The 24,751-nt window shown below is 51.0% G+C and overlaps 7 protein-coding genes across 7 annotated transcripts; 4 read left to right on the forward strand and 3 right to left on the reverse strand.

Moving 5' to 3' along the window:
* Positions 1–620: 620 nt before the first annotated feature.
* Positions 621–931, forward strand: CGCA056_v003898 (uncharacterized protein; the record flags this gene model as incomplete). Its single annotated transcript, XM_037319154.1, has 2 exons — positions 621–767; positions 824–931. The coding sequence occupies 2 exons, from the start codon at positions 621–623 to the stop codon at positions 929–931; spliced, it is 255 nt and encodes an 84-aa protein (XP_037184019.1).
* An 816-nt stretch (positions 932–1,747) lies between these two features.
* Positions 1,748–3,431, forward strand: CGCA056_v003899 (uncharacterized protein; the record flags this gene model as incomplete). Its single annotated transcript, XM_037319155.1, has 3 exons — positions 1,748–2,306; positions 2,356–2,421; positions 2,476–3,431. The coding sequence occupies 3 exons, from the start codon at positions 1,748–1,750 to the stop codon at positions 3,429–3,431; spliced, it is 1,581 nt and encodes a 526-aa protein (XP_037184018.1).
* A 1,100-nt stretch (positions 3,432–4,531) lies between these two features.
* Positions 4,532–6,247, forward strand: prlL-19 (MFS transporter prlL; the record flags this gene model as incomplete). The annotated part of the gene is made up of 4 exons (XM_037319156.1): positions 4,532–4,818; positions 4,887–4,970; positions 5,024–5,207; positions 5,261–6,247. 4 exons carry the CDS (start codon positions 4,532–4,534, stop codon positions 6,245–6,247), a joined length of 1,542 nt encoding a protein of 513 aa, XP_037184312.1.
* Positions 6,248–11,529: 5,282 nt separating this feature from the next.
* alt3-1 (Cytochrome P450 monooxygenase alt3) lies at positions 11,530–15,204 on the reverse strand (the record flags this gene model as incomplete). The annotated part of the gene is made up of 7 exons (XM_037319157.1): positions 11,530–11,532; positions 11,613–11,745; positions 11,799–11,962; positions 12,021–13,130; positions 13,619–13,774; positions 13,830–14,105; positions 14,158–15,204. The coding sequence occupies 7 exons, from the start codon at positions 15,202–15,204 to the stop codon at positions 11,530–11,532; spliced, it is 2,889 nt and encodes a 962-aa protein (XP_037184311.1).
* A 2,251-nt stretch (positions 15,205–17,455) lies between these two features.
* On the reverse strand, positions 17,456–19,012 carry CGCA056_v003902 (uncharacterized protein; the record flags this gene model as incomplete). Its single annotated transcript, XM_037319158.1, has 4 exons — positions 17,456–17,872; positions 18,006–18,453; positions 18,492–18,531; positions 18,703–19,012. 4 exons carry the CDS (start codon positions 19,010–19,012, stop codon positions 17,456–17,458), a joined length of 1,215 nt encoding a protein of 404 aa, XP_037184310.1.
* A 1,918-nt stretch (positions 19,013–20,930) lies between these two features.
* ugtA1-2 (UDP-glucosyltransferase A1) lies at positions 20,931–22,310 on the forward strand (the record flags this gene model as incomplete). Its single annotated transcript, XM_037319159.1, has 1 exon — positions 20,931–22,310. The coding sequence occupies one exon, from the start codon at positions 20,931–20,933 to the stop codon at positions 22,308–22,310; it is 1,380 nt and encodes a 459-aa protein (XP_037184309.1).
* Positions 22,311–22,685: 375 nt separating this feature from the next.
* Positions 22,686–23,232, reverse strand: CGCA056_v003904 (uncharacterized protein; the record flags this gene model as incomplete). Its single annotated transcript, XM_037319160.1, has 2 exons — positions 22,686–22,972; positions 23,031–23,232. 2 exons carry the CDS (start codon positions 23,230–23,232, stop codon positions 22,686–22,688), a joined length of 489 nt encoding a protein of 162 aa, XP_037184316.1.
* Positions 23,233–24,751: the final 1,519 nt, after the last annotated feature.

Raw genomic sequence — 24,751 nt, forward strand, 5'->3', positions numbered from 1 at the left:
CGGGTGATCACTGTGTGGAGAGTTCCGTGACTACGCAACGTCAGGCAACTCGCGTGGATTTCTCCGGCTAGTTTGCCCAGTTTGCAGCTTATTTCGGAAGGTTATCGTGAACTTTATTTTGAGGGAAGCCAACGTTCTGGAACAAGCTGATGCATCCAGACCGGGGCCCCATTAACGATTCACGCGAGGCCGCCCTCTGATTGCTGGCCTCATATGAAGATGCGCGCAGCGACAGGGAAAGAGCTCTCGCCGACGCCGTTGTCAATGTTTCAGGGACCCAGTTCAGACGTCTGAGACGTGTACCGGCGGGGTGGCGCGGCCGAGGGGCAATGACTCGGCGCGCGCGTGTGAAGCGCAGAGTCGCACCGGAGTGCGGATCGTTCTGCCGGAATAGACGAGGCGGAGGGGGGCCTCAGCTGTCGGTGTCTCTTGTAATGACTTGACTCGGCTTTGTTGACGATGTATAAAACGGATGAACTGGAACGTTCGGGGTGGATAGTTGGTTCATCTCAAGTTCATCCAGCCTCTCTATTCAGTCTTCTACACTACAGCGTTGATCGCCCAGTTTTTGTTTGCTTTGCTCCAAAGCCTTGTTTGAATCATATACCCAAACCAGCAAAATGAAGTTTACGATTGTTGCCACGAGCGTTTTCGTCGCTCTCGCTTCCGCGCAGGCCTCGACGTTCCTGTGCAGAGACATCAGCAACAACGTGATGACGGATGGAAGCATTTGCACCGGCGCCGGTGGAAAGGATTTCGGCAGGGGAGTAAGTTGTTATCTGACGTGAAGAGTGTAGAGGGAGAGATACTGACTTGGGATTAGATTTGCTGTATCGCCAAGTCGAACGCTCTGGCGCAGAGCCGATTTGATATTAACTGCGACGATAAGCTTGGTACTACGCAGAACACCGGCGAGGCTTGCCAGCTTTAGAGTGTATGTCACGTAAGGAGGAAGCGAAGGGTCGAGGGGTTGGTGAACAATATACCCGGTTGAGATTGAATGCTTGCCCGTTTGATTATGATGATCGTGATCGTGCTTGTGCAATCGGATATTGTGACGAGTAAGCAAAAGCCGATTTTGTATCACATCAGAAACAACTCGAGCCTGCCTGTGTCGTACAGTCGTGGTGTCCAGAAGGAGTCCAAACACCCTATGATGTTGATTATCTTCATTGTGCCTATGGCCTGTACTAAACGATTCTGTCCTCCCCGCTGTCTGGACTGGTCTAGTCGTTCTAGCTGCTCTTGTCGTCCTAAGGTAGCTGGAGACAAGAAAGTTCGGCCCCACAATCGCGGATACGCTCCGGCGAGCGTCTCCGGCGAGCGTCTTGAGATGGGGCGGATGTCGCAGGAACTCGGAGAGGTGCACCGGACAGGGACATGGTACCCCAGCATGTAAAAGCCTCATCGAACCAATCTTCGCGCTTGTGGCTGTTTGTCGCGGTTCTTCATCTGCCAGGTTGAGAGCACGTCATTGAATGACGAGAGCAGCGGCACGGCTTCCGAGTGGGCGATGACCGGCCTGAACCGACTCAGCCGGCGATGTTGAATTTAGAGTGCGGCATCGCTCAACTGATCAAGCTCTTGCGCCATATCAACTGGTGTTTGCGTTTTGGGCTTAGCCAAAGAGTTTCCTGTTTAAAAGCCGCGGCGAAAGCTTCGAGGACTTCGTCCAGCTTCACAAAACATCAAACCCTCGTCTTCCATTGAATCGTCGTAAAGCCCCAGACTTGGGAACAATTGCAGGATGAAGCTCACGCCAGGGGTCGCATGCCTTAGCTTGGCATCTCTTGCAGCCGCTGACTGGCGCTTTCGGTCCCGCCCCGAACTTGCCGCCCCGAGACTCAACATTACGGTTTCGGCCGACCGCAATGCCGTGGAGGAGGGCTTCATCTTTGTGGCACCCTACGAGGGTTTCCAAGAAGGCCACATAGGCCCTGTCCAACCGGGAGCTTACATCTTTCGAGACGATGGAGAATTGGTCTGGTCTGGCATAGGACATCATTCCGGATGGGTCGCGAACTTCCGCCCCGATACTTGGAACGGGAAGCCGTATCTGCGTGCATTCCAAGGATCGCTGGATGGGAAGCACGGTAGGATGTTTGGCTACCACACGCTCCTCGGGCCCGACTATGAAGTCGCCAAGGTGGTCAAGGTCGGATCGCACCGGCTCGTCTCGGCGCACGAGTTCCGGCTCGTTAACGGGAAGACGGCCTTAGTGGAGACGCCGATCCCGCGAACGGTGTCGTTGAAGCCATGGGGAGGGACTGCGGAGCAGAATTGGATTCTCTCAGGAGGATTTCAAGGTAAGCGTTTCTCCGTTTTATGTCAGTCTGCTGCTAATCATTCTTATAGAGATTGACTTTGACACCGGAGACGTCGTCTTCGAATGGGAGAGTTTTGACCACGTTGATCCCAAGTGTGAGTGATTGAACACCGGGGGTCGGTTGGTTGCCGATGACTTACTCTTCTCAGATAGCGCTTTCCCGCTCGATTTTGGCGTCGGTCTGCCCGGCAACGGCAAAAGCGAGACGGATGCCTGGAACTATTTCCACATTAACAGCGTTGACAAAGACAACGAAGGGAAGTATCTCGTTTCAGCGAGGAACGTCGCGGCGGTCTTCAAGATCAACGGAACCAGCGGCGAGATCATCTGGCAGCTCGGAGGCTTCCACGGAGGCTCTTCATTCGCGCTGGCCAGCGAAGACGTGTTTGGTTATCAGCACCACGCACGATTCCGCAGCCGTTCCGCAGATGGAAAGATCGAGATCATCTCTCTGTTTGACAATGGAGCACATTCGGCACCCCAGAAAACGAACGCGTTCTCGCGGGGTCGTATTTATCAGTTGAACCACACTGACGGCACCGCGAAAGCGATCCAGACATACGACGCACCAGATGGCTTGTCGGCGCACACGCAGGGTAGCTTGCAGATCCTGCCAAACGACAATATCTTTATCAACTGGGGCCAGTCTGGTGCGGTGACAGAGTACAGCCATGAGGGCAAGGTCTTGTTTCACGCGTACCTCGATTCTGCTCCGGAGGGTATCTTTACGCAGAGCTATCGTGGCTTCAGATTCAATTGGACCGGAACGCCTGCTGAGGAACCTGCCATTGTGGCTTTCAAGGGTGCTCGTGATGACGATTTGGATGTCTACGTCTCATGGAACGGGGACACAGAGACCACCTCGTGGAGGTTCTATGCCCGGTTTGCAGCAGGATCTAAGGAAGATCTCTTGGGAGAAGTTGAGAGCGAGGGCTTCGAGACCCATGCCAAGTTTCTTGCAGTAGCTGTGGCTGATGGCACCGCGATCATTGCAGAGGCTGTTGGGAAAGATGGCAGAGTGCTGAGGAAGACGAAACCTGTCCCGATTTCCGTCGACTTGGCTCATCCGCCTGCTGAACCGAAGTGGGGGAATGACGAATTGTGAAGCAATTCAATAATGCTACATGCAGCCTTCGGTGCGTTGTTTGTAAATCATTGAACGCGACACGTAGATCATGAAAGATATGTAACGGAACTGAGATTGGAAGAATCCACGTTGAGCAAGCAGAGATGTAGAATCTGAAAAAAAAACCGTATCCCATGGCGAGGGAATCATCAGAGACAACGAAGCGGTCGGTGCTTCAAATGGTTTCCGAGATATGCTGTCCCATAATTCGGAGCATCTACTTGGCCTCCCTGTGCGGAGAAGAGGATTCAAACCTTGAACATTTCCAAGGCGGCTCTGCTGGGCGCGATCATAGCTTCCGTGCCAAGTTAAACATCGAGCCAGATTCCATCTTGTGTTGAGGCGCTTCGGTCAACTCCCGAGCACCAAGAAGTCTTGGAGTCTTGGGGATCTTGGCCCGCCATCTTGGCCCGCCCGCCGCGCTCCTCCCCTCCAACCATTCTTGGTCTTCATTCGACGAGTTTGCCGCCAAATGTTGAGATCAGCCCTGTTCCCGACTTTCAGGTCGGTCGAGGCGTCGGATGTTTTGCCATCTTGGTCTTTGAGAAGACATGTATGGTTAAATCTCAGCGGCTCTGCGAGATGCACGCCGAGCCCGCCCAGACCCTAGGGCGGCTTCGCGATGGAGACTGTACTTAGATGAACCCGCTGTTGCTAAATGCTTGCAAGAGAATCAACGACTGATTAACCTCGGATGATGGGAAGATATCGGAAAAGAAATCAGTGGGACTTGTGGAGGCGGGCGTGGTAGACGATCACTTTCATATTGTCTTGGTTGGCAAGTCGACATCCACGTTGGAAAAGACCCCATCTGCTGAGAATACTGGCGTGGAGCATCTCGAATCTGGAGGCGGGGTCTGGGGAAAATGAGGAGGGTTGAAGCGGAGAGATATGGGGAGACGGGGCAATGCGAAGCGAGATCCGGCCTCAACTGATGCCGTTGTTGAATTGTCCTTCACCGTCTACTTTTCCTTCCCTTTCTTTATAAGAAGCTTCTTGCGTTCTGATTTTTTGATCTGAGTTTATTTTCTGATTTATCTCATTCTCAATTCCTGTCAATCTCAGTTCCTTTGCAAGATATGGTTGCCGAAGAAAAGCCCTCCCAACATACTGGAGGCACCGTTCCCCCAGGTGCCGTCGAGACCAACCGCCCAGATGAGGTCAACAAGGAACCGTCAATTGTCGAGGCAAATGATGGGGACGGAAAGGGGGAGGTTCTGCCTTCTCCAGAGGAGCAGATCGACGCGTTGGGCATCCCAAACTGGAGAGAGCTAGAGAAGCAGGTCGTCAAACGCCTTGACATGACTCTGATGCCATGCCTCTGGGTCTTGTATCTATTCAACTACTTGGATCGTGCCTCCATTGCGTAAGTCATGAGGCCTCCAACACAACAACGCATCGTTTGGCTTCAAGCTGACGCACATCGCATCATAGACAGGCTAGACTTAGTAGCCTTGACGAGGACCTGGACCTGAAAGGGTACCAATACGGCACTGCGGTCTCGATTCTAAGTGTTGGGTGAGTTTTCTTGTACCCTTGCAGAACCTCCTTGAGTGTTAATGCCTTGGTAGCTATGTTCTCGGCCAAATTCCTTCAAATATGATAATCGGAAAGGTGCGACCTAGCCTGTACCTCTGCTGCATGGCGCTGGTCTGGTCTAGCGTCTCCGCTGCCACTTGTGGTGTGAAGAACTACCAAGGGCTTATTGCCGTGAGATTCTTCTTAGGAGTGGTCGAGGCACCTTTGTTTCCTGGTGTACGTATGAAGTCAATCTTCACAGTTTCTATGACTAATGTTATCGTTTTCAGGCAATCTATGTCATGTCTTGCTGGTACACAAGGAAGGAGATGGCGCTCAGATGTGCCCTTCTATACACTGGCCAGACACTCGCATTCTGCACCGCAGGGCTCATTGCTGCCGCTGTCTTCGGCACGCTTGAAGGGTCGTACGGTTTGGCTGGATGGCAGTGGCTTTTCATCGTCCTCGCGTCCACTGGTGCAGGACTTGCTATGATCGCACTATTCATTCTGCCCGACTATCCAGACTCCACAACTGGTAGTGCTCGTTGGTCAATGACTGAAGACATGCGCAAAGTCGCCGCTGCTCGCATTCTTGCTGATCGAGTTTCTACTGCGGAGGCGAAGACTGGTGTATGGCACGGACTGAAGATGAGCGTCTTCGACTACAAGATGTGGCTTCTCGTCGGCATGAACATCGGCATCTCGGCTGCCTACGGGTTCTCCAACTTCTTCCCATCCATCGTTCGCGGATTCGGTTACAACAACACGATCACCCTCGTGCTCACGGCGCCGCCATACATCTTTGCCGCTGCTGGATCCCTGGTCAATGCCTGGCACTCCGACAAGACTAAGGAGCGTGGATACCACTTTGCGGGACCAATTGCGTTTGGATGCATCGGCTACATTATTTGCCTCGCCACCGAGAACCGCAACGCCCGTTATGGTGCCTCTTTCATCTATGTTGGCGGCATGTACTTCGCCAACCCCTTGATCAGCACCTGGACTTCCAATACGATGGGCAGAACCCCTGAGAAACGTGCCATTTCCGTCGCCCTCGTCAACGTTTTGGGCCAAATCGGAAATCTGATCGCTCCCTACTTCTTTGTCGACTCTGACGAGCCTCGGTATCGTTTGGCGTTCATCATGATGATGGTCATGGGCTTGATCGCCTGCGTGAGCGCTATGGGCCTGAAGCTCTACCTGCATCGATCCAACAAAAAGCTGTACCGCACAGCGGTAAGGAATGGGACGGTTTATCAGCCATATGTTATGTAACGCATGGACTTCCTAGTGGTCATTGGGCTTGACCGAGCACGGGCATACGCATCTGCAGGAGCCAAGGACATCTCCTCATTTAAGAAGAGTAGGTCCTTAATCTGATTGCAATTTGCGAAGTATTGCAACAAACTATGCTAGCACGCTATTTGAATTAACAAGAAATGAGAAATGAGAACATGGACAATGTTCAATATGGAGATTGAATCCAATAGATCTGTCTTTCGTTCAGGATGCTTCCCAAACGGCGGGCTGGCTCCGCAACTATAATTTAAACTCTAACCGAGACACCATCCCGAAATAAGCGTCTATGTTCGCAACCATAAGTCAACAAGGAGGAGTAGAGTGCCGACCAGGCTGCGAGAGAGAATCACAAATGTATTGGCGAAACAGTTGTCCCAGTCTGTTCATTGTCTTGTCTGAGGTTCTGCTTGAGTATTGTGATCTTTGTGGATACCTACGCCATCTGTTCGCCCCTACCCCTTCTGCCCGCGAAATGCACTCTGATTCTGAAATTGCGGCCCGCCAAACCGCCAAATAATAGCCTTTTCCCACGAATGTATTCAGTTTCATTTGGTGGTTTGAGACGGGTAGACCTGTTATTGATGGTTAGCCTCCAGACCAACGGCATTGTGCATAGAAACTTACAAGTTCCTCTGAGCTTTCTGAACTTATATCCGATAGGTGCTGAAGCTTGAAATGTGCTTGATACCAACGCTAGCCGTACACTCTTTCCTAGCGTCGACTTAGTATCCTACGACGGCACCACCAGTACCTTTGAGTAGTACGATAGTTCGCGTTTCACTAGTGCTTTTGATGCGCACGGTACCGGCATTGTTACAACCAGGAGTGGAGAAATAGGCGGCGATGGTAGATTCAGAACAGGACGTTACGCCATCTGTGGTCGTACACGACCCAGACCTGGGAGTATACCATTTGGAGTGATCGACGGAAGGGTCAACGACGGCGCAAGTGGTAGTTTGAGCTGCAGACGCCACGATGAAGGCGCTTAGGGACAGGATGGCGAGTCTCATGGCTGGAACAGAGTCGAAGAGCTTTTTAAGATGTGAATGATGTTGCGGGAGTGTAATAATAATGATGGTGGTGGTGGTGATGATGACAACGGAGTAAGCCTCATATTTCTGGAAGTATTCCTGGCTTTATATAATAGTAAATCATAGCAAAGACGTTAATGTTGCTGTTGAACATCGATACGGCAGTGGTGACTTGTTTGGCCTCATGTGTTCCTCTAATGTGACTTCACTCCTGCAGTCAACTATCGATGTGATCTATCATATTGCATTTTCATTGCCAAAAGTCTGAGCCTAGAATTCTGCAGATCTGATTTGTGGCAATACTTTGATGAGCTGGTGTCAAGGGCACAACGGGGTCAGTGGTGTCAGAACGGGCCGTACCGAACTTCTCTTGGAGTCTATTCAAACGCCGTATCCAATGGGATGATGGTTGATTATTCCAGCGCCCCCACCTTTAGAGCCAAGACACTGATCCAGCTGTAGAAAAGGGTGACGTATTCAGCGGCAGCAGACTTATCGTGTATTCTTTGCAAATCGAAAATGGATGGTCCTTTTACCCGTGGCATCCCGCCGGCTCGCGCGCGCCTGAAGTCATTGGCATTGACCGGGGTGATTCCATGGCTCTGCAGCTCCCAGAAGTTCTTCATGCGTACATGTATTCACAATGTGGAAGTACGTATGACACCGAAGATTCTCGCGTTGATGCAAGGAGGCTTTGCGGGCTCGGGCGGTCTACGAAGGTGGCCACAGGAGTTGAGGTAGCGTCTCGACAAGCGCTGGAGGATTTTCTCCAGATATACAGTTTGAAATTGAACCATACTCACGAGGATTCGAGCTTGGGCAGCGAGTCTGGTTCAATTCACAGTGACTCGATGACAAGGGCACTCACACAGGATTACCAACCAATGGAAACAACGCTCAAGCCTGTGGCAGACGCTATCTATGTCCCGACAAGTATAGTGGAAGGATGATACATACAAGATGTCATGTACTTCGAGCACCTCTTCGGCCGAGATACGACCCAGTAGTAAGATTACATCCTAGTTTGACATCCCGCCGGCATCTGCATGTCTGCCCGTGGGCTGAATCGCGGGACTGACTCCTCGTGTGTGTTGTCAAGTTGTTGGTGGAACGATTTATAATTCAAGTTAGATATGGTAAATCATACTTTGTAACTGTAAGACGAAAGTTAGATTTTTGGAATACCCCCGGAGCATCAATCTGCCGGCATGTAGGAGTTTATGTTCTGTATTTGTGAATTATGAATTATTGTAGAAACTTATATAAAGCTGTCTCGATCCCTACCAATTTGGTCATTCCTTCCCCATCAACCTCATTGTTACAAACTCTCCCAAGACATAATTGAATCACTTTTCGGTACTCCTGGCTCAATCTTTGTTCACCTTTCAATATGATAGCCGATATTCTCACTCTCGCTGTCTTAGCTGGCATAGCTATTGCCCAGGACGCACTGACCTGCCGAGTCATCGATCCCATTGAGTCGCGTACCAACTGGTTCACCGTTGAGTCTGGCAGCTGTGAGATCTCGGGTACTCTCGAGACCTGTGGTCCCTTCGGAAGCTCGATTCAGAGCTTCTTTTCTTTCCCTGGCTGCAATCTAGCCGGCGCTTTGCGCATCAAGAACCACGCTTCGGTCAATGCCATCACCCAACTCAAGGGTATTGGTGGTTCTTGGGTGGCATACTCTCTTTCAGCGGGCGAAGAGTGCACGACAAACCTCGGCTTGAGCCGTGTGGCTAGCTATACCGACTTTCGCTACAGCAGGTACTAATTGTCTTCCATATTGACACTATTTGACTACATAGGGACTGACGAGAAGTGCGAACAGGGCAGACGCAGTGAACGCGACGTCCAACTGAGTCCGAGGTAGGATTGGACTCTTCCTGTGGACGCGAGAGAGAAAGAGGGATAGGGGGCTGAGAGGTTCCGTAGCTGATCATAGTGGGGAGAGAAAATGACAGAACGTACGTTCTGTGGTGCGAGACAGTGATGTGAATAAATAGGACTTTGCTTTGATTCCTGACATTCTTGTTACTATTAGCTATGCTTTCGAGACATTGTTGATTCTATGTACACTGCCTGTTACCCGCCATCGCCGGCTCAATATATGTGCTCCTCACTGGTGCCTGTCAAACACTCCGATCAGTTCCATTGCTGAAGCAGGTGACGTAATCTAAGGTGTCTGCAAATATCATGGCGCTTATTCAAACTCGCCGGATCGATAAAACAAGACTTTGCGTTCGAAAATTCGATTTCCGTGTTGTTTTGATACCGCTTCCCACGTTGATGTGACCCAGGTGGGTATTTCTGCATGCAAAGTCGCAAATATCGTGAGTTCAGCTTTCTCGCCTAGAGCAGCATACCTGAGTATGAAGCCCTTGTGCACACCAGCTGCCCAGACTTCCATAGTCCTGAGACGGGGCATGCGTATAGCTGCTTGACTTGCTGCTTGAAGTAAGGTTGGTATGCCGTGTGGACTCAAACATTGGTCAATCTGGCAAGTTAGTACCAAGTCGGTGAGTTTGGGCCAGGACACAGTTGGCTGGGTTTGTAGTGAACTGGCAGAAGTCTCGACCAGCACATTGCAGTGTCTAAAAAAGTCATTCGCATCGATTGCATGGGATATTGCGTGCTTTCTGAGATAAAAGCTGGCACTGACTGCGGCCGAAATCAAAATATCATCTGGTTTCTTGGCATAGAATCGCTGTTTGTGAAGCCGTTGGGATTGTGCCTCCCATAAAGACACCTCTTGAATTGTCGAGTAGTTATTGATAGTTGAAAACAGCATTGCGTTCGCCCTGTTCCTCTCAGCCTGATCTAGCCGTGTAACTGCAAGCCATGGTTCGTAGTTGATACGCTTGACTTCAGGCAGGCTTTGTAGTATGTCTCGCATAGAAATTGCCGATAGGCTGCGATAAAAAGTTTGCCGGATGGAAAATTCTTGAATCACAGGTACTCTAGGAATACATGATTTATTGGTACTTCCCACATGCAGGAGATTTCCGATCAATCGCTCCCTGGCACCTCGAGGAGAATATGTTGGCCGATTGTGAGCTTCACATGTACCGTGACGCTGATGCTATGAGTCGCTAGGGGAGCTGGCGCTGAGCTCGAGTGTTAAGCCCCCCGTCTTCCAACTTGAAAGTGCAGAGAAAAGTGCGGTCAACTGTCTGATGAAACTCGCATCGTTCGAGGTGGCTGTGCGTGCGTCTTCTGGTTGGTCGCAATCGTCACAAGAGTATTCTCTGAGCCATAAGTGGAAGGAGATCTTCTTGACCAGTGGTTTTCGAATGTCTGTTATATATTGTTTCATCAGAGTACGGTCAAGAGTTGACGATTGGAAGTTCAGGGTCTGCCATATTTGCGGTTCGAAAAATGTCTGCCATTGCCGAGATACACTTGCCGATCCGGCTAGGGAATGCTTTCCATGGGCCAAGCTGCCGAGCTCTTCCAAGATCATTAGTTGGAGCTCCGGTGGGATTGCCGTCCATCGAATATCCTGATCGGATTTCTTCGGAGAGAGGCATGCTGGGGTAGTTCTACTCTTGAACTACGTCGCATCGTGAAAGCATGGGCCACAAATGGGCGGATGGCGGGACTTGCAAACGGGATGGGGTGAGGAGGAACAAACACTGCGTAGTGTCAATTAATGAAGGCGGAGAGAGCAGTGGAAAAAAGGTTCAAGGGTAAGAAGGTTTTATATAGGATGCACGTGTTCTCCAGGTTCGCATTTGACGTTTATGAGCAAAATCCCCAGGGTCACCCAGCATTAAGCTTTCTGCCATCAAAATACATAGTCAGAGTACGACGCTGCTAAGGTACCTGTGACGAACCTTAGACAATAGACTAGGACTACATTAAAACGACATTCCTTGGTATCTGTAACGAGTTCTACTATTCGAGGGGATACTTGTAGCGTGATACCTTCAGCAGATAGCCGCATAAAATTTTATTTTAGTCTAGTCATTACTTCTATCGACCCTCTCATCTACTGTTCTTGTCATTCTCATCATATTTCTCACCATCGCTCTCATCTTTATTGTCGTCGTCGCCCCGTCGTTGGTATATGGCGCCGTTGTCGTTCCCCGCTGTCTCCTCCCGTCATTGTTCGCATCCATCCGCCCGGCTAGCAACGCTTCATCGAGCTGCGCGTTCCAGATCAAGGACATACAGGCATCAAGGAATTTAGGTATATCATGCTCAGGATGTGGCTATGTAATGTAAGTATCACTGAGTATTAGGAAATCATGGATGGGTATGTTTTGTTACAATTACATAATTCTTAGTTACACCCTCTGGCGACATCTAACCATCAACGACACCTTCTGCCAGATGAGGTAGATCCTTTGCTTGCTCACCCAATCTTCAGCCATGTCGACAAGCTCAAGATCAAAATTCCATAGAATCTTGGCCAAAACGATGCGCAATTCTGCATATGCCATGCTAGAGGTGTTGTCAGTAAGTCTCCAATTTGGGGCCCATTGCGACTCTCTCACCTCTTCCCGATGCAGTTTCTCGGGCCAAATGAGAATGGCTGACTGGCATACTTGTCGTCCCTGCTGAAATCTTCATCCATCCATCGCTCAGGAATGAACTCTTTGGGATGTGACCAGTTGAATCCCGAGTGAGCAGCTGAAAGTTGATGGACTCCAACTGCGGTCTGCCAAGCCGATCTTGTTAGCGGTCTTCATACAAGTACTTGTGGGCTATGCACATACCCCTCCGGGAACCCATTTGCCGTCAATATCTTCGCCGGCACCAGGCACGAAACGGGGTAAAGCGCTGGGGCTTGGAGGATATATTCTCAACCCTTCCTCAATGACTGCCTTGAGGTATCGCAGCTCACCGGTCGAAGTCATCGTGATGTCCTCGTCTCTCGTAAAGGCGTTGCGGATCTCCTGTGTCAATCTTGAGTATTTCTCAGGACTCCGACACAAGAAGTACGTGATGCCGGACAACGCGGTGGCAGCAGTACCGCTGCCAGCCACAATAAAGGCCGATGCCATTCTGACGAGGTCGGCATTGCTCAGGTCCGCTTGAGGATTTTCCAGAATGTAGCTCATGAAATCCTTCTTGTTCTCGGTGGCCTGAAGCCTTCGCTTGACCTTCCCAGCTGTGAGTTCGCCATGCTTCTTGAGAGCCAATTTCTGAGCCTTCGGGGCGAGCCACTCCAGCCACCCTTCCAAGCCGTAATGAATCGCAAATTGATACCGAACAATGCCCTGAGCTCTGGTCCCGATAACCTGGAGCCATGGCTGGGATGCATCGTCTAGACAGCCAGCGGCCTGGCCGAAGGCCAAATCGCTGATGATATCAAAGGCAGCCAGACTGAACCACTTGACCAAATCCTGTGGGGCGCCGGTCTTACTGGAGGATCGTAGCCGATCTACAAGTTTGTTGGCGTAGAGTTGCAGAATTTCCTCTTGTTCTCTCAATGCACGCTCGCTAAACGCTGGTAAGACAGCTTTCCGGAGTCTGGCATGTGGCTCTTGATCAGCGGTGACAATGCCGCCATTGCGAACAGCTGAGTTGGTCACACTCGGACCAGCGATTCCACGGCCGTCAAAGCACTTTGAGAACTCAGGGGTTCGTTGACCGTAGATCTTCTTCCAGGCGGTGGAGCTGGTGTATGATAGCTCATCTGGCGCAATTCTGACCACTGGGCCGTACTGCTCGTGCAGTTCTCGAATTCTGAAGGCTAAGCTTCCTTTGAGATTGACGAGGTTCCAGGGAAGGCGGCTTATTGCCCACAGTCGGGGACCGGGATAATGCCGAAGCGGATGGAAGTAGATGTTGTAAGCGGCGCGACCGACACCATAAAGGATCGCCTACACATATTCAGTTAGTGCCCTTATCAGGGAAGTTGCCTACTCACGGAGACAGCGAAGAACAGCAAGATGCCTGCCGCGCTAGAGGCACAGTGCACCACCAAATGAGACATTCCCATCACGAACAGATGTCGATCAGAAGTAAAGGGAAACAAATAAAACAAAGTTCCCGTCGCTTGGCCAATGCCAAGCATCACGGCTCACACCGTTTTATGTTCAACATTGAGATTTTCGTGGTTTGCGCTCGCGAGTCAGTCTTTTGGGTTAAGGACACCAGTGACAGTTCCACCCCAAGAAACGTGCACAACGGATTGAACATGATTCAACAATTGAAGAAATTGGATCCCTGTAGCGGGTCCACGATTGATTGTGATGTCGTACTCTGTGTGCTCTCCAAACCCCATGATGGTAGTGAGTTCTATGGATATCAAAATATGTCTATGAATTCATGATTACGCTTAGTCATCCGCCTCAAAGAAATGCATTACTGTCGGCGCGTCTGTTGAGTTGCCCGTCGAGTTGCCGCCAAACTGCAGATACCCAGCCGTATCCAAGAGGGGCAAGACGGCAATGTCTTTGTAATCTCCCATGACCCAGACAGTTTGCATGCCCATCACCATGTGTTGCAGGATGTGGCAGTGAATCTAGAATGTTCGTTAGTTCCATGTCTCACGATGAGCCGAGCAGAATGAAACATACCATCCAGACACCGGCATCTTCTACGCGCAGACGCCACGCTCTCCAGCCAGCGTTAGCGCCAGATGTCGTCTTTTCGCCGTATCGGTAAAGGTTCGTTGTGTCTCGCTTGACCGGGTTGTAGTTTTTCAGCTTCTCCTCATTTTCTGTTTGGTTGTATGTTCCGTTGCCACTTCCAATGTCCCAGAAATGTCCACCATGGGCGTGGAATGGGTGGAAGTCGACGCCACCGCCATTGTTGACGAGGGAACCAGTGTTGTGCCAAACAATCTCAAGAACCTGCAAATTGGTAAGCGTATGTCACAGACGCCAACCAGTAAGCATTGCTTACCTCGCCAAGCTTCGCAGGCCAAGTCAATGTTGTTGGGTCCCAACCGTTGTTGTTCATCGCAGCTGTGTAGTTTGGCATCGCGGCTTCCCCTTGCTCATAGATATTGACCAGATACGGCTTGTCACCAGGGAACGGTGACGAGGTTTCATTCCACTCCAGTCCGTTGATCTGCCAGATAATTGATTGCGTAGACAATTGTCGGCTGTCGATGTTGATGGTGCGCGTCACCTCACTTGCCTTTGGAAAGTTGTTGGGCACCAGAGGCTCCAATGCGTACTCAGCCCATTCATAGGGCTTCGTGGAGAACGTCAAAGGAGGAGTCGTGGGCGCCTTGTTAATCTGAGTCGTAGCCTTGTAGTATCTCAAGACACCGTAGCCTTGGTAAACTTTAGGTCTGTCCTTTGTCTCCATCTGGATGAGGAAGTCGCCAGTTCCGTTGAGCTCCTCCTCAGTCTTCGCCCTGAAGATGACATCAAAGCGCTGACCCGAAGACAGTTGCATGATGTTCTCGGAGTGTGGCTTGGTGTACGCGCCGTCAGCAGAAATAATGGTAAAGTTATCGTGGCCCACAATGCCCAGCTGCACCATGGAAATGGCTGTGGCACCGATGAACCGCAGACGGTATGTCTTTCCAGGCTCAACGTTGATAATAGGCAGCTTACAGCCGTTCTGGCCAGCGGTTTCGTCAACTGAGACCCCAACGCCATTAATGAGGACCGCATTGGTCTCACCGGACCATACGAAAGGCGACGTAGTCAATCCCTTTTCGATCTGAGTGTCGGTCTTGTTGTAGTAGTCGGAAAGCATGATGATTCGCTCATCGTCATATGCGTAAGGAGGTTCCGCACCATCCTCGATGATCAAAGGCCCAGCGGCGGTCATGGCCTGGAAGCCAACATGCGAGTGATAGAAGTAGGTACCGGACTCTGACTTCAGAGGGTAAACCTCATAGTCGAAGAAGCGACCCGGCGGGATGGGCCATTGACTCGCAGATGGAGTGCCATCTGAAAAGGGCGCCATGCGCATGCTGAGTCCGTGCCAATGCATGGTAGTGTTGTGGTGTTCCATGTCGTTGTATACTCTAATCCAACTCCTTTGTCCGGGCGGGAGCCTAAGTGTTGGGCCGTAAAGAGTGCCATTGACGACGACCGACTCCCGTGTTTGGCAACCAATTGAGACGTTCTGTTGAGTTACCCTCAAGATATGGTCGGGTGTGAAGCTGTCGTCATGCGTTTGCATACCTCCATAGTGCCCTGGAGCACCATGTCCGCTGGCGCGCGGTGCCCAAGCAGAAACTTGGGCCAGGCAAGAAAGGAAAGAAACCAGCGAAACGAACGGACGCATTGTGGATGACGGGCAGAAGACGAACAGGCGGGAGAAAGAGCTTGGGATACGATTTGTTTTGTAGTCAAACGAAATGGGGGTGTGGACGACCGCCTTACACCTCCGGGGTGCAGTTCGCAGACGAGAAGCAGCCGCAAGATTCGCTGGTGGATGCAGTGGAACTAGACGCAGGTACAAAGGAGATGAGATGGGAGAGGAACGATATGGGGATGTACGGGATGACCGAAGCTACTGCGTGGTTCCCAATCTACAGTCAGGCTTGGGAGTGGTCATGGGAGTGAAAGAACGGTCGAAACAGCACAAGATCTCCCACCTTGCTTTCCCAGCCGATGTTTGATGTTTCTTCGCCATAGTGAGAGAATCAAGGCAGGAATGCAGCTGTTGTCGTCGTCAACGACCGCGAACCCCTCATTTCATGTCGGACAACCTTTGTCTCAAGTCTCACAGCAACGGGCCGTCCGATGTCCGTACTAGAGCTAGTCTGTCTTACACGAGCCATCAGGCATTCTTCCCGCCCCAGCGTGGTAACGAGCCCGAATACCTTCCGCCCCTCCCTTCATACCGACTAACACAGTTACCGTTGCACTCACCTGCAGAAAGCCTACCAGCTCGGGGGGCCCTTCACGTTGTCAGCGGGCGGAACGTTTTTAGCTCAGCAAACATAAAGTCTAAACACCCCAATCGGAATCGCAGATGAGTCGGTCGCCCGCTTGAAGTGGGGTGCAGTGATTCAGTTGCCGGCAATAGGCTTTTGACGATCCATGTAGTGATCTTAAACCTGAATTAAGGCCGCTTGGTCCGTTGACTGAGGCTGTCTGTCCCCCATTCACAGCGTTGCATTTGCGTAGGGCGCACTCGTGTCCGGAACCGTCGGAGTCGGCGCCTGGTTACTCTATATCCTGGGGCAGTTCCACTCTATCGGTTCGTCTTAAGATGTGCATGTTTGACTCGAGAGCCAAGACAACCGTCGCGCCTGATGATGTTGCTTGGCCAGTGCCATCTGTTCGCTGCACGGGTGTTTCCTGCGGGCAGTCAACACCATAATGATGAAATCGTCATTGGGCCTCATTCGAGAGATCCAAGTATTCGTGATGTCCCCTTGTGATGTCTACTGTTCTGTTCTGGGGATGAGCAAGAGTGCGGGCACCAGCTGGTGTGCGGGCATCGCCGACGAGATGTTGATGAACCTTGTCAAACCTTATTCCATCTCCAACCAACCCCACAAATCGGCACAGTGCCTTCCTTGTTTCTTAAGGCGGCATTAAACATCGTAATCACCGGCCACAGTGATGGAAAATCTAAAGTGCGAATGATAGAGCGCACTATCGCTTATCTTCCCCGCCCTGGACTGTCAACGAGTCACGCATCCACAAAAAGCAGCGTCACAGGATCCTGGCCATTGATTTAAGGGGTTGAATAGATGTATTAAAGGATAGGATAGATTGAGTAGCCTGCTGTTGGCACCGTAGGTCGGAACCGCCGACCAGCCGAGCCGACTTCTTAGCCCAGCATCCAAAAACGAACGACAGACCCCAACGACGAATATCCAACGTCAAGCACCAAAAAAGTGAAAAGGCAATCGAAGTGGGCAAAAGTCCTAACCTCGCATGGCTTTAGACATTCCCAAACCGCACAGTCGAATTGGACCGCCAACGATGACAAGAATCCCCATGGGCGTTGATGGGATCATTGTCTGGAAAGTCCATGTTGAGGCAAGATGGGAGAGACGTCCTTGTCTCATCAGTACGTGACAATGACTGCCAACTATCTAAAGCACATGGACTCCGTTGGGGCCCAATTTAGAAGGTGGTAGTAATGTGGTCTTCCATCAAGGTAAGTCAGGAGGAGAATTTTCGCTGACCTCCACTGCCTTATGGCCGTGATCAGATGTTTTGCCGATAGCTTGCTTAGGCGGAACAGCGTTGAAACGGCCTATCTTGTTGTGGCTATCGCCTTAATTGTAGGGAATTGCGCTGCTCTCCGCGCCGACTGCACCCTTGAATTTCTCGGAGAGCTCAACGACAATGACAAGAATGACGGTGTGCCCCGCCTTCTTTGCAACGTACAGAACAGCAGGTCCAGTCTTCTGAACGCCGGACTTGATCACGTCGTAGAAGCCTTCTTCGCCACCGCAGTGAGAGGAGGCCTTAGTGCGGAGTCGGTCCGGCATCTTCCTGGGGAGCGTCATTAGAGTCTCAAGAGCGGCCTTAGCAATAGCAACACGCCTGATGACAACTCGAGTGGCGTGCTCTTGGCTACCGGGAAGGGGGGGATCGAGTGTGTACTCGGTATCGCCGCCAGTGTTTCGATACCACCCTGTGAAGACCACCACCCTCTGAAGACCACCGCCCTCCTGATTTATGCGAACCACCTATTGATGAGCCAAGTCAAGTCCTTACTCGGTCAGGCGAGGACCAGGAAGGGGTACAGTGGTGTCAAGTCTGGGCCTGAGCGGGCGGCACTTGGACTTGATGGTCCTCAGAACTCGGGCGGACCGTCTTTACCATGGCTTGGAGAGATGCTTCAGTCTGAACAGCACATTCGATAGCTCTAGAGCTGGTAGCACTTTTGACGGCGTTGGAGGTGTTGCCATTCGCCATAGCACTCTGGGCGCTGGCCACTGTGGAGAGGGCTTCTCCGGCGACAGAGCCGACAGCTCCCTCAATACCGCCAAGACAAAGGCGAGACTGTTGAGTTGACCAATTCAAGTCTCGCTGCAACGAACTTGAGAACCTGAAAACACCAAGGAATCTCTCCTCGTTGCGACTCTTTTGAAAACCCTTGCTATAGTCCCTGATCGGCGCGTCGTCCGGCGAAAAGCTCTCCAGGCGAAAGCCATTGTATCCATTGTCGCCTTTGTAGCCAGTCTCATTGCTATGGCAGCTGTTGCCATTGAAACCATTATCGTTGCTGCAGGCTTGATCACTGTGAAAGACGGTCCAATTGACACTGCTGCCCGTAGGAGTTAGTACATGCCAACGGATTCAAACCCAGTGTCGGCGGCTTGGAGAATAACGGGTCGAAATTGACCTATGCGTTCGTCGTCAGCAAAGGTCTTCGTTTGAAAGGCCAGTGATGGTTCAACTGCTGGCGAAGGTAAGGATATATTGCTCGGCAATGTGCCATTCGCTGTTCTGGATGCAGTCCTCATCCATCTGAGCACCTTTCTCGCCATCATCACCGTTCGGGTGATGGAGATACTTGTCGCCAGGGTAGCGACCACCCCGATGTTAAGCCCGTTGGTAGTGAAAGGCTTATATCGGCATGACATGTTCGTGAGATTTGCCGCAAGGGGGCTATTGATTTTGATGAAGGCAACGTCCTGGCTGACGCTGAAAAGCTTATCGATATACGTCGCAGTGGTAACGATACGCGCCACCCCAAACTTGAATATATGTAGGTCCGTTGGTGGTGCTGACCGAAGTGTTGTAGCCGATATAGCAGTTGATCTCGATAGCTCCCTGAATACAGCGACTTCAGTTATACACCACATGTCCTGCATCAGTGACATCGTCGCAACTGATGAGCCACCCAAGACCCAAGATCCAAAAGCTGCGGTCCTTGCCGGCTTTGAATTAAGCCTGGATCTGACAGCAGCTGTGACCTTTTACACAGCCCTCTCTTCACATTTTAAAGTGGGGGAGGAAGAGGACAACTTACATCGAAACTTGCGGTCATCAGCAAAATTCCGGAGCTTGACGCCAAGACGACACAGACACAGTGCCTTTGTCAATGTCATCGGGAAAGATGGCAAACTCTTCACATAAATTGGGGTTGAAGGACCGGTGCAAGAGAACAAGGTTTCAGACACGAAACGATGGTGATTGAAAGCTGATGATGGTGAGATGAACATGCTCGGGTGACAGCCGTCGGCATGACAAATGCAAAACTGCCTCGGGCTCTTTGCCTCGTAAATGTCGTTCGTTTTCAAGAGATAGTCGAAAGCGATGACGCACAAAAGTCGAACTCAGCTGAGCTTCAGAATTCAATTCTGTGCCGTGTTATGAGAAAGCAGGAGGCGTGAATCAGTATCCCTTCTCAAGACCCATTGATTGACACGCGCAACCTGACCCCGAAACATAACCCTTGAATCAAGCTGAGTCCCTCATATACCAATGAATGCGGAGAAAGCAACCTCTTGTGTCGGTCACTTTTTCACAAATTAGCCTTCTCCTTGCCTATGTTTTGAAAAAGTGCGAAAAGTCGAGCAGGCCTGTCAGCATAATTTCACGAGCAGACGAGAGGGGGGCCGGCCTCACCTTGATACTAAGCAATTTCTTGTTACTCAGCGGACATTGCCATCGCTTTGGACTGATGGCAACAGAAACCATTGCCACCATCGAACACGGACTCGCACCCATATCGTCCCTCCCTTAACGTCTTAAGCAGGTTTATTCACCATGAAGACTTTTGATCGGCTTGTCTCTGCAGAGCTGTGAATGATCGTCTGGTGATTGCTCAGATTCTTGACCCCGTCGCTTCTGGCTAAGTGTCCGGAGGGCTAGGCGTTTGATTGTCCCTATGCTGTCATACTTATCTTCTTCGTTTTCTTCTTATTCAGTGACACTGATACTATTGATATTGTTCTTGTCTTTAATGTCATCATCATCGTAATCATCGTCGTCGTGCTCGCCGTCATCGCCGTCTGTGTCTATCATGAGACAAACACAAGTTCCCATGGGTGAACGCGATGCTGTTTCAGTATTACGAAAATGAGTTTGATATGGGATAGTATAGGCTTGAAATACGTGTCCAAATATTGCAAATAAGCCTATGTAAAACCATACCCGCGGTCAACTTGAGAGCCTCTTAAGGGGCAAGAGTTGACGCTGGTGAAAGCTTTCGCCCTGGAAGCTACTTGAGATAACCGTAGTACATGTCCATTGTATTCTAGTGGGATTCCATGTACGTATCATCTGTGATCGTTTTCCACTAGTTCTGTAATTTGATGTTCGATCCTTAGTAACATTTCAGCCGTGAGACGTAGATCTTTCCAAAAGGAATTCATTCGCAATTCTGCACAACTCAGTGCTTGCCCATGGGCATCATCGGATTAGTGTAGCGTCCAAGTCACGGGTTTTTGAAATTGAGGGGTAAAGTGCCACGAGGAACACTTTAAGGCAAGATTGTGATGGCGGAGGGGCCATGCCGAACCCTGAGCCGGTCGGCCGGTGGTTTTGCCATCAACGGCAACCATCATGCAGTGACCCGCAATAATCCACCTATCAATACCCATCTGGCTGCATCTTATCCTTGGACTTGCGCCAGATGAATGCAACATCTCTGTTAGTGCTTACCATCGGGGAGGGGGATGCCCGGTCCCAGAAGATGTTATATACTGAGACATCAGAGCCTCATCTCCCGAGTTTTTCACGACAAGGTGCAGTTGTATCCTCGCCAGGCTCATCCAACTCATTAAATCTGACGCAATGACTGTGACTGAGACATACGACCACGTCAAGGGCTCGAGGAAGCCTTTGCTTTTGATGGCTGCGTTTCCCATCGATGGTCACATTAACCCTCTATTCACCATTGCATCTCACTTGGTCAAAGTCGGGTACGAGGTGGCATTCTCCTCTCCATCGGCGTACCAGTCCAAGATCGAAGAAACTGGTGCTGAGTATATCTTCGCCGAAAACCCAATTACCGAATCAGTCTTCCTCAACTTTCGCGACGCTTCGCAGTTCCCGCCGGGCCCTGGAAGACTTGCGGCGCAATACAAAGCCATTTTCATGGATATGCAACCAACGAGAGCCAAGACCATTGAAGAAGCTCTGGTAGTGCTGCAGGCCCGCGACCCCCACCGACAAATCATCGTTCTCGAAGATGTTTTCAACTCGGGGTTCACGGCTTTCAAGTATGGCCGGCCTCTTCCAGGTGGAGTCAAGAGACTGCCCAAGTCGATTGGATTTGGCGTCTCGCCAATCTTGGCCGAAAGTCAAGACACCGGACCGTTGTCGCTAGGGCTCTGGCCCGACTCTACAGAGTCGGGACGCCAAAGGAACAAGGCACTGTACGAGCTCGTGGAAAGAGGCCCCATGAAGCTCTTGTACGATGCTTGGCACGAGACTCTGAAGCAATGCGGCTGCAAAAACATCCCCGATGGCAAGATATGGAGGTCATTCTACACCGCTCACGACTCTGTCCTTCAGCTCTGCTCGCCGAGCCTCGAGTATCCTGTTTCCGATTTGCCACCGTGCCTTCAATTTGTCGGTGTTCTTCCTCGCAAGCCGCTGAAGCCGGGCTTCCACTTTCCCTCATGGTGGTCTGAAGTTGAGAAGAGACAGGAGAACAACTACCGCCACGTCATCTTTGTATCCCAAGGAACTCTTAACCCACTCTGGTCAGAGCTCATTATCCCTGCTGTCAATGCCTTTGCCGACCGCCCCGACGTCTTGGTTGTAGCCACCTTGGGAGCTGTTGGCGCCCAGCTTCCGGCGGAAGTCAAGATACCAGCCAACGCTCGGATCATTGACTACCTTCCCTACGACGCGATGTTAGAGTACACGGATGTCTTCATTTCCAATGCTGGTTACGGAACATTGACTCATGCTGTCAGTAATGGAGTTCCAGTTTTACTTGCTGGAGAGAACGAGGAGAAGATTGAAGTCACTATGAGGGCTGTGTATGCAGGTGTTGGACTCAGCCTGGGCACACAGACACCGACAGCGGAACAGGTTAGGAGGGGTGTGGAATGCATCTTGGAGGACACCAAGTACAAGAAGGCTGCGATGAAACTAAAATTGGAGAACAGTGATTTGGACGCGTTGTCGGCAATCGAAGCAAAGATCAGGGAGATGACGGAATGATGCCTCGCATGTTGGGGTCCTTGTAGCTGTAGGGTCGTGTGCTTGGTTTGCAAAGCCATCCGGGATTGCATGGAACCGCGCGGCACAAAGTCCAAAAATGAATATAGACCATTTGCGTCATTTAAATCCATTTGTCCAAAAACTGTGCATATTTCTCTAGTCCTTGACCTCGCTACTAGCTGGTAATGCAAACGAGGGTAATATGCTCTGACATTTCTGCGGAATATGGTCGGCTGTTTCGACATTTCCGTCCACCTGCCGGACCCGAACACGAAAGCTGTGATTTCAAAGAGTAATCTTTCAATGGGTATCGTCAAGTCTTGCAGGAGCCACGCGCTCCGTCTTCGTGCTTCGAAACGAAATGTCTCTTCCGGCTTAGCCGCAGGTGTTTGAGCAGTCGTGCTTCTCAGCGTTGTATCGTGAGTGACACTTGCACTGGACGTCCTGGACAGGGTAGCAACGCGCTGCCACGGAGCCACGGCTGGGATCGTTGGCGTTTTCGTTCTTGTAGTCGACAGTGAAGCTCTTGCCCAGAGACCCGAACTTGCGGTTGATGTAGAAGAGACCGTTGCCCTTGCGAAGACCGTTATTGCAGTATTCTGCGGGCTCGTTTCGTTGCCAGTGATCGAACTGACCGCAATCAACTCCATAGTAGGGGTTCACTGTTCGAATCTCTGTTAGAGTCCGCATGGTATGCAAATTTCAGGCGGTATGACGTACAGGCACTGTCGACCAGGACCCAGGGGTCGACATGGTCGTCGAAGCAGAAGTCCAGAAAGCACTGAACTCGTTGGCAGTCGCAGTAGCTGAAGCCGCAATCACGCTTTTCGAGCGCGAAGGGGAGATAGTTGGGGGACGAGATGCTAGCCAAGATCGGGGAGGCCATGAGCCCGGTGAGGAGGACAGAAATGAGACGAGACATTGTAACTTTTTTAAAGAGAGTGGTGGGACGAATGAATGACTGAACGTTGTTATGAACAACAAGAAAAGAATGAAAAGTCGTGTGGGTTGGAGTTCCTAGCTGCTCGAAGACGGATCAGCTTTTGATTCTTGTATCAAATGCCCGAATGCGAGCATCACGGCTGCGGCCGAGCCATGCCGGATAGTCGGTGCCGTGGTCCACCAGATGATCAATTCGAGAAGGAAGTAATAAGATAGACTTCCGACGGACCCAAACCGTTGGCCTGTGCTGTTGCTAAATATGAGCATCGCACGATTCGTGGCAGTTATGCTGCGGCCCGGGCGGTTGCACTCGCCCGGGTCTGCAACCCAGATTCGCGTGGCATACGTTTAAAAGTCGTGGCATTAAGTTCGCTGTCCACAGTACAGTTGGATCAAGTTGCGATCTAATCTATCTACTAGGCCTGGTTGGAAATTCGAAGCATACCTCTTCAAGGCTCCCAAAATCAATTCAGCATGGGAAGGTGAGTAATGAACTCGACGCAAGACAATCGATAAAACCAGCAGTGAACAAACTTTTGCCTCCTGTCACCTCCCACTCTCCTAGGAAAGTGGGAGGCCAAAAAGCGTGACTCGTGATTGCGGCAACGAAAGCGTGGTGCCTAAATTATCCCAAGGCTAATGTGGATCCGATCGTCTCAAGTTATCATCCGAGTTCCCGATGTCACCAAACGAGTCAAGGTATTCCCCGGTGAATGAGCCTTATGGTTATCCGTAAGCTGACGGCGCCCTAGGGCTGCTTTCGCAACCGCATCCTCCGGATATGTCACTGTCGCAGAACAATGCAAGAGCTCAGCCACGCATAAGGGGCCCCTCTTCGCCGGCCAGCGCATGCCCGCACATGCCCGCGCCTCAAGGCCCAAATTAGTCCATGCATTATGACAATCTCTCTTTGCCCAGGCCGTCTTTCTTGTTTCGGGTTTACACTTAGCCGCCACTAAAGTAGCTGGAGGCAGAGCAGTACCCGCTCAGGTTTTCCTTCTCAGCCACATGTGGTACGAGGAATATCTCGACTTGTTGGCTGCAACCCGTCAACTCAATTGACGGTAAACTCAGACTTGACTTTCGGAATGGGGCCCAATTGTCGCCGAGGCTTCTTTCTCCATGCAAACTTGTCGGTGCGAAAGTTGAGCAGGTCCGCTAGGACCGTGCGACTTTGAGTAAACCTCATAATGAGCCTTGTAATCCCAGTCTGTAGACGTGGAGAACCACGACTTGGTCATCAGATGGAAAGAATGAGCCCACTCAGCTTTGAGCCCGCTAGATTCCCGGTTGCCGCATTCGTAGTGTTGAAGCCAACTTTGACGAAAATCTCCTGGCTTTCCCTCTCGGCAATAATTCGGAGTATGCATCGAGTAGGGAGATGACACCAATCCGGACCATGCTGCATCATCTGGCGAGCGACAGCTCCCTAGATTGTGGTATGTGCGAAGGTCCACCTCCCATTCCTTGTTTGCGTTGCCTCTTTTGATGTGTACTTC

Source organism: Colletotrichum aenigma (assembly GCF_013390185.1).
Source record: "Colletotrichum aenigma strain Cg56 chromosome Unknown KSG_Cg56_contig02, whole genome shotgun sequence".
NCBI lineage: Eukaryota > Fungi > Ascomycota > Sordariomycetes > Glomerellales > Glomerellaceae > Colletotrichum > Colletotrichum aenigma.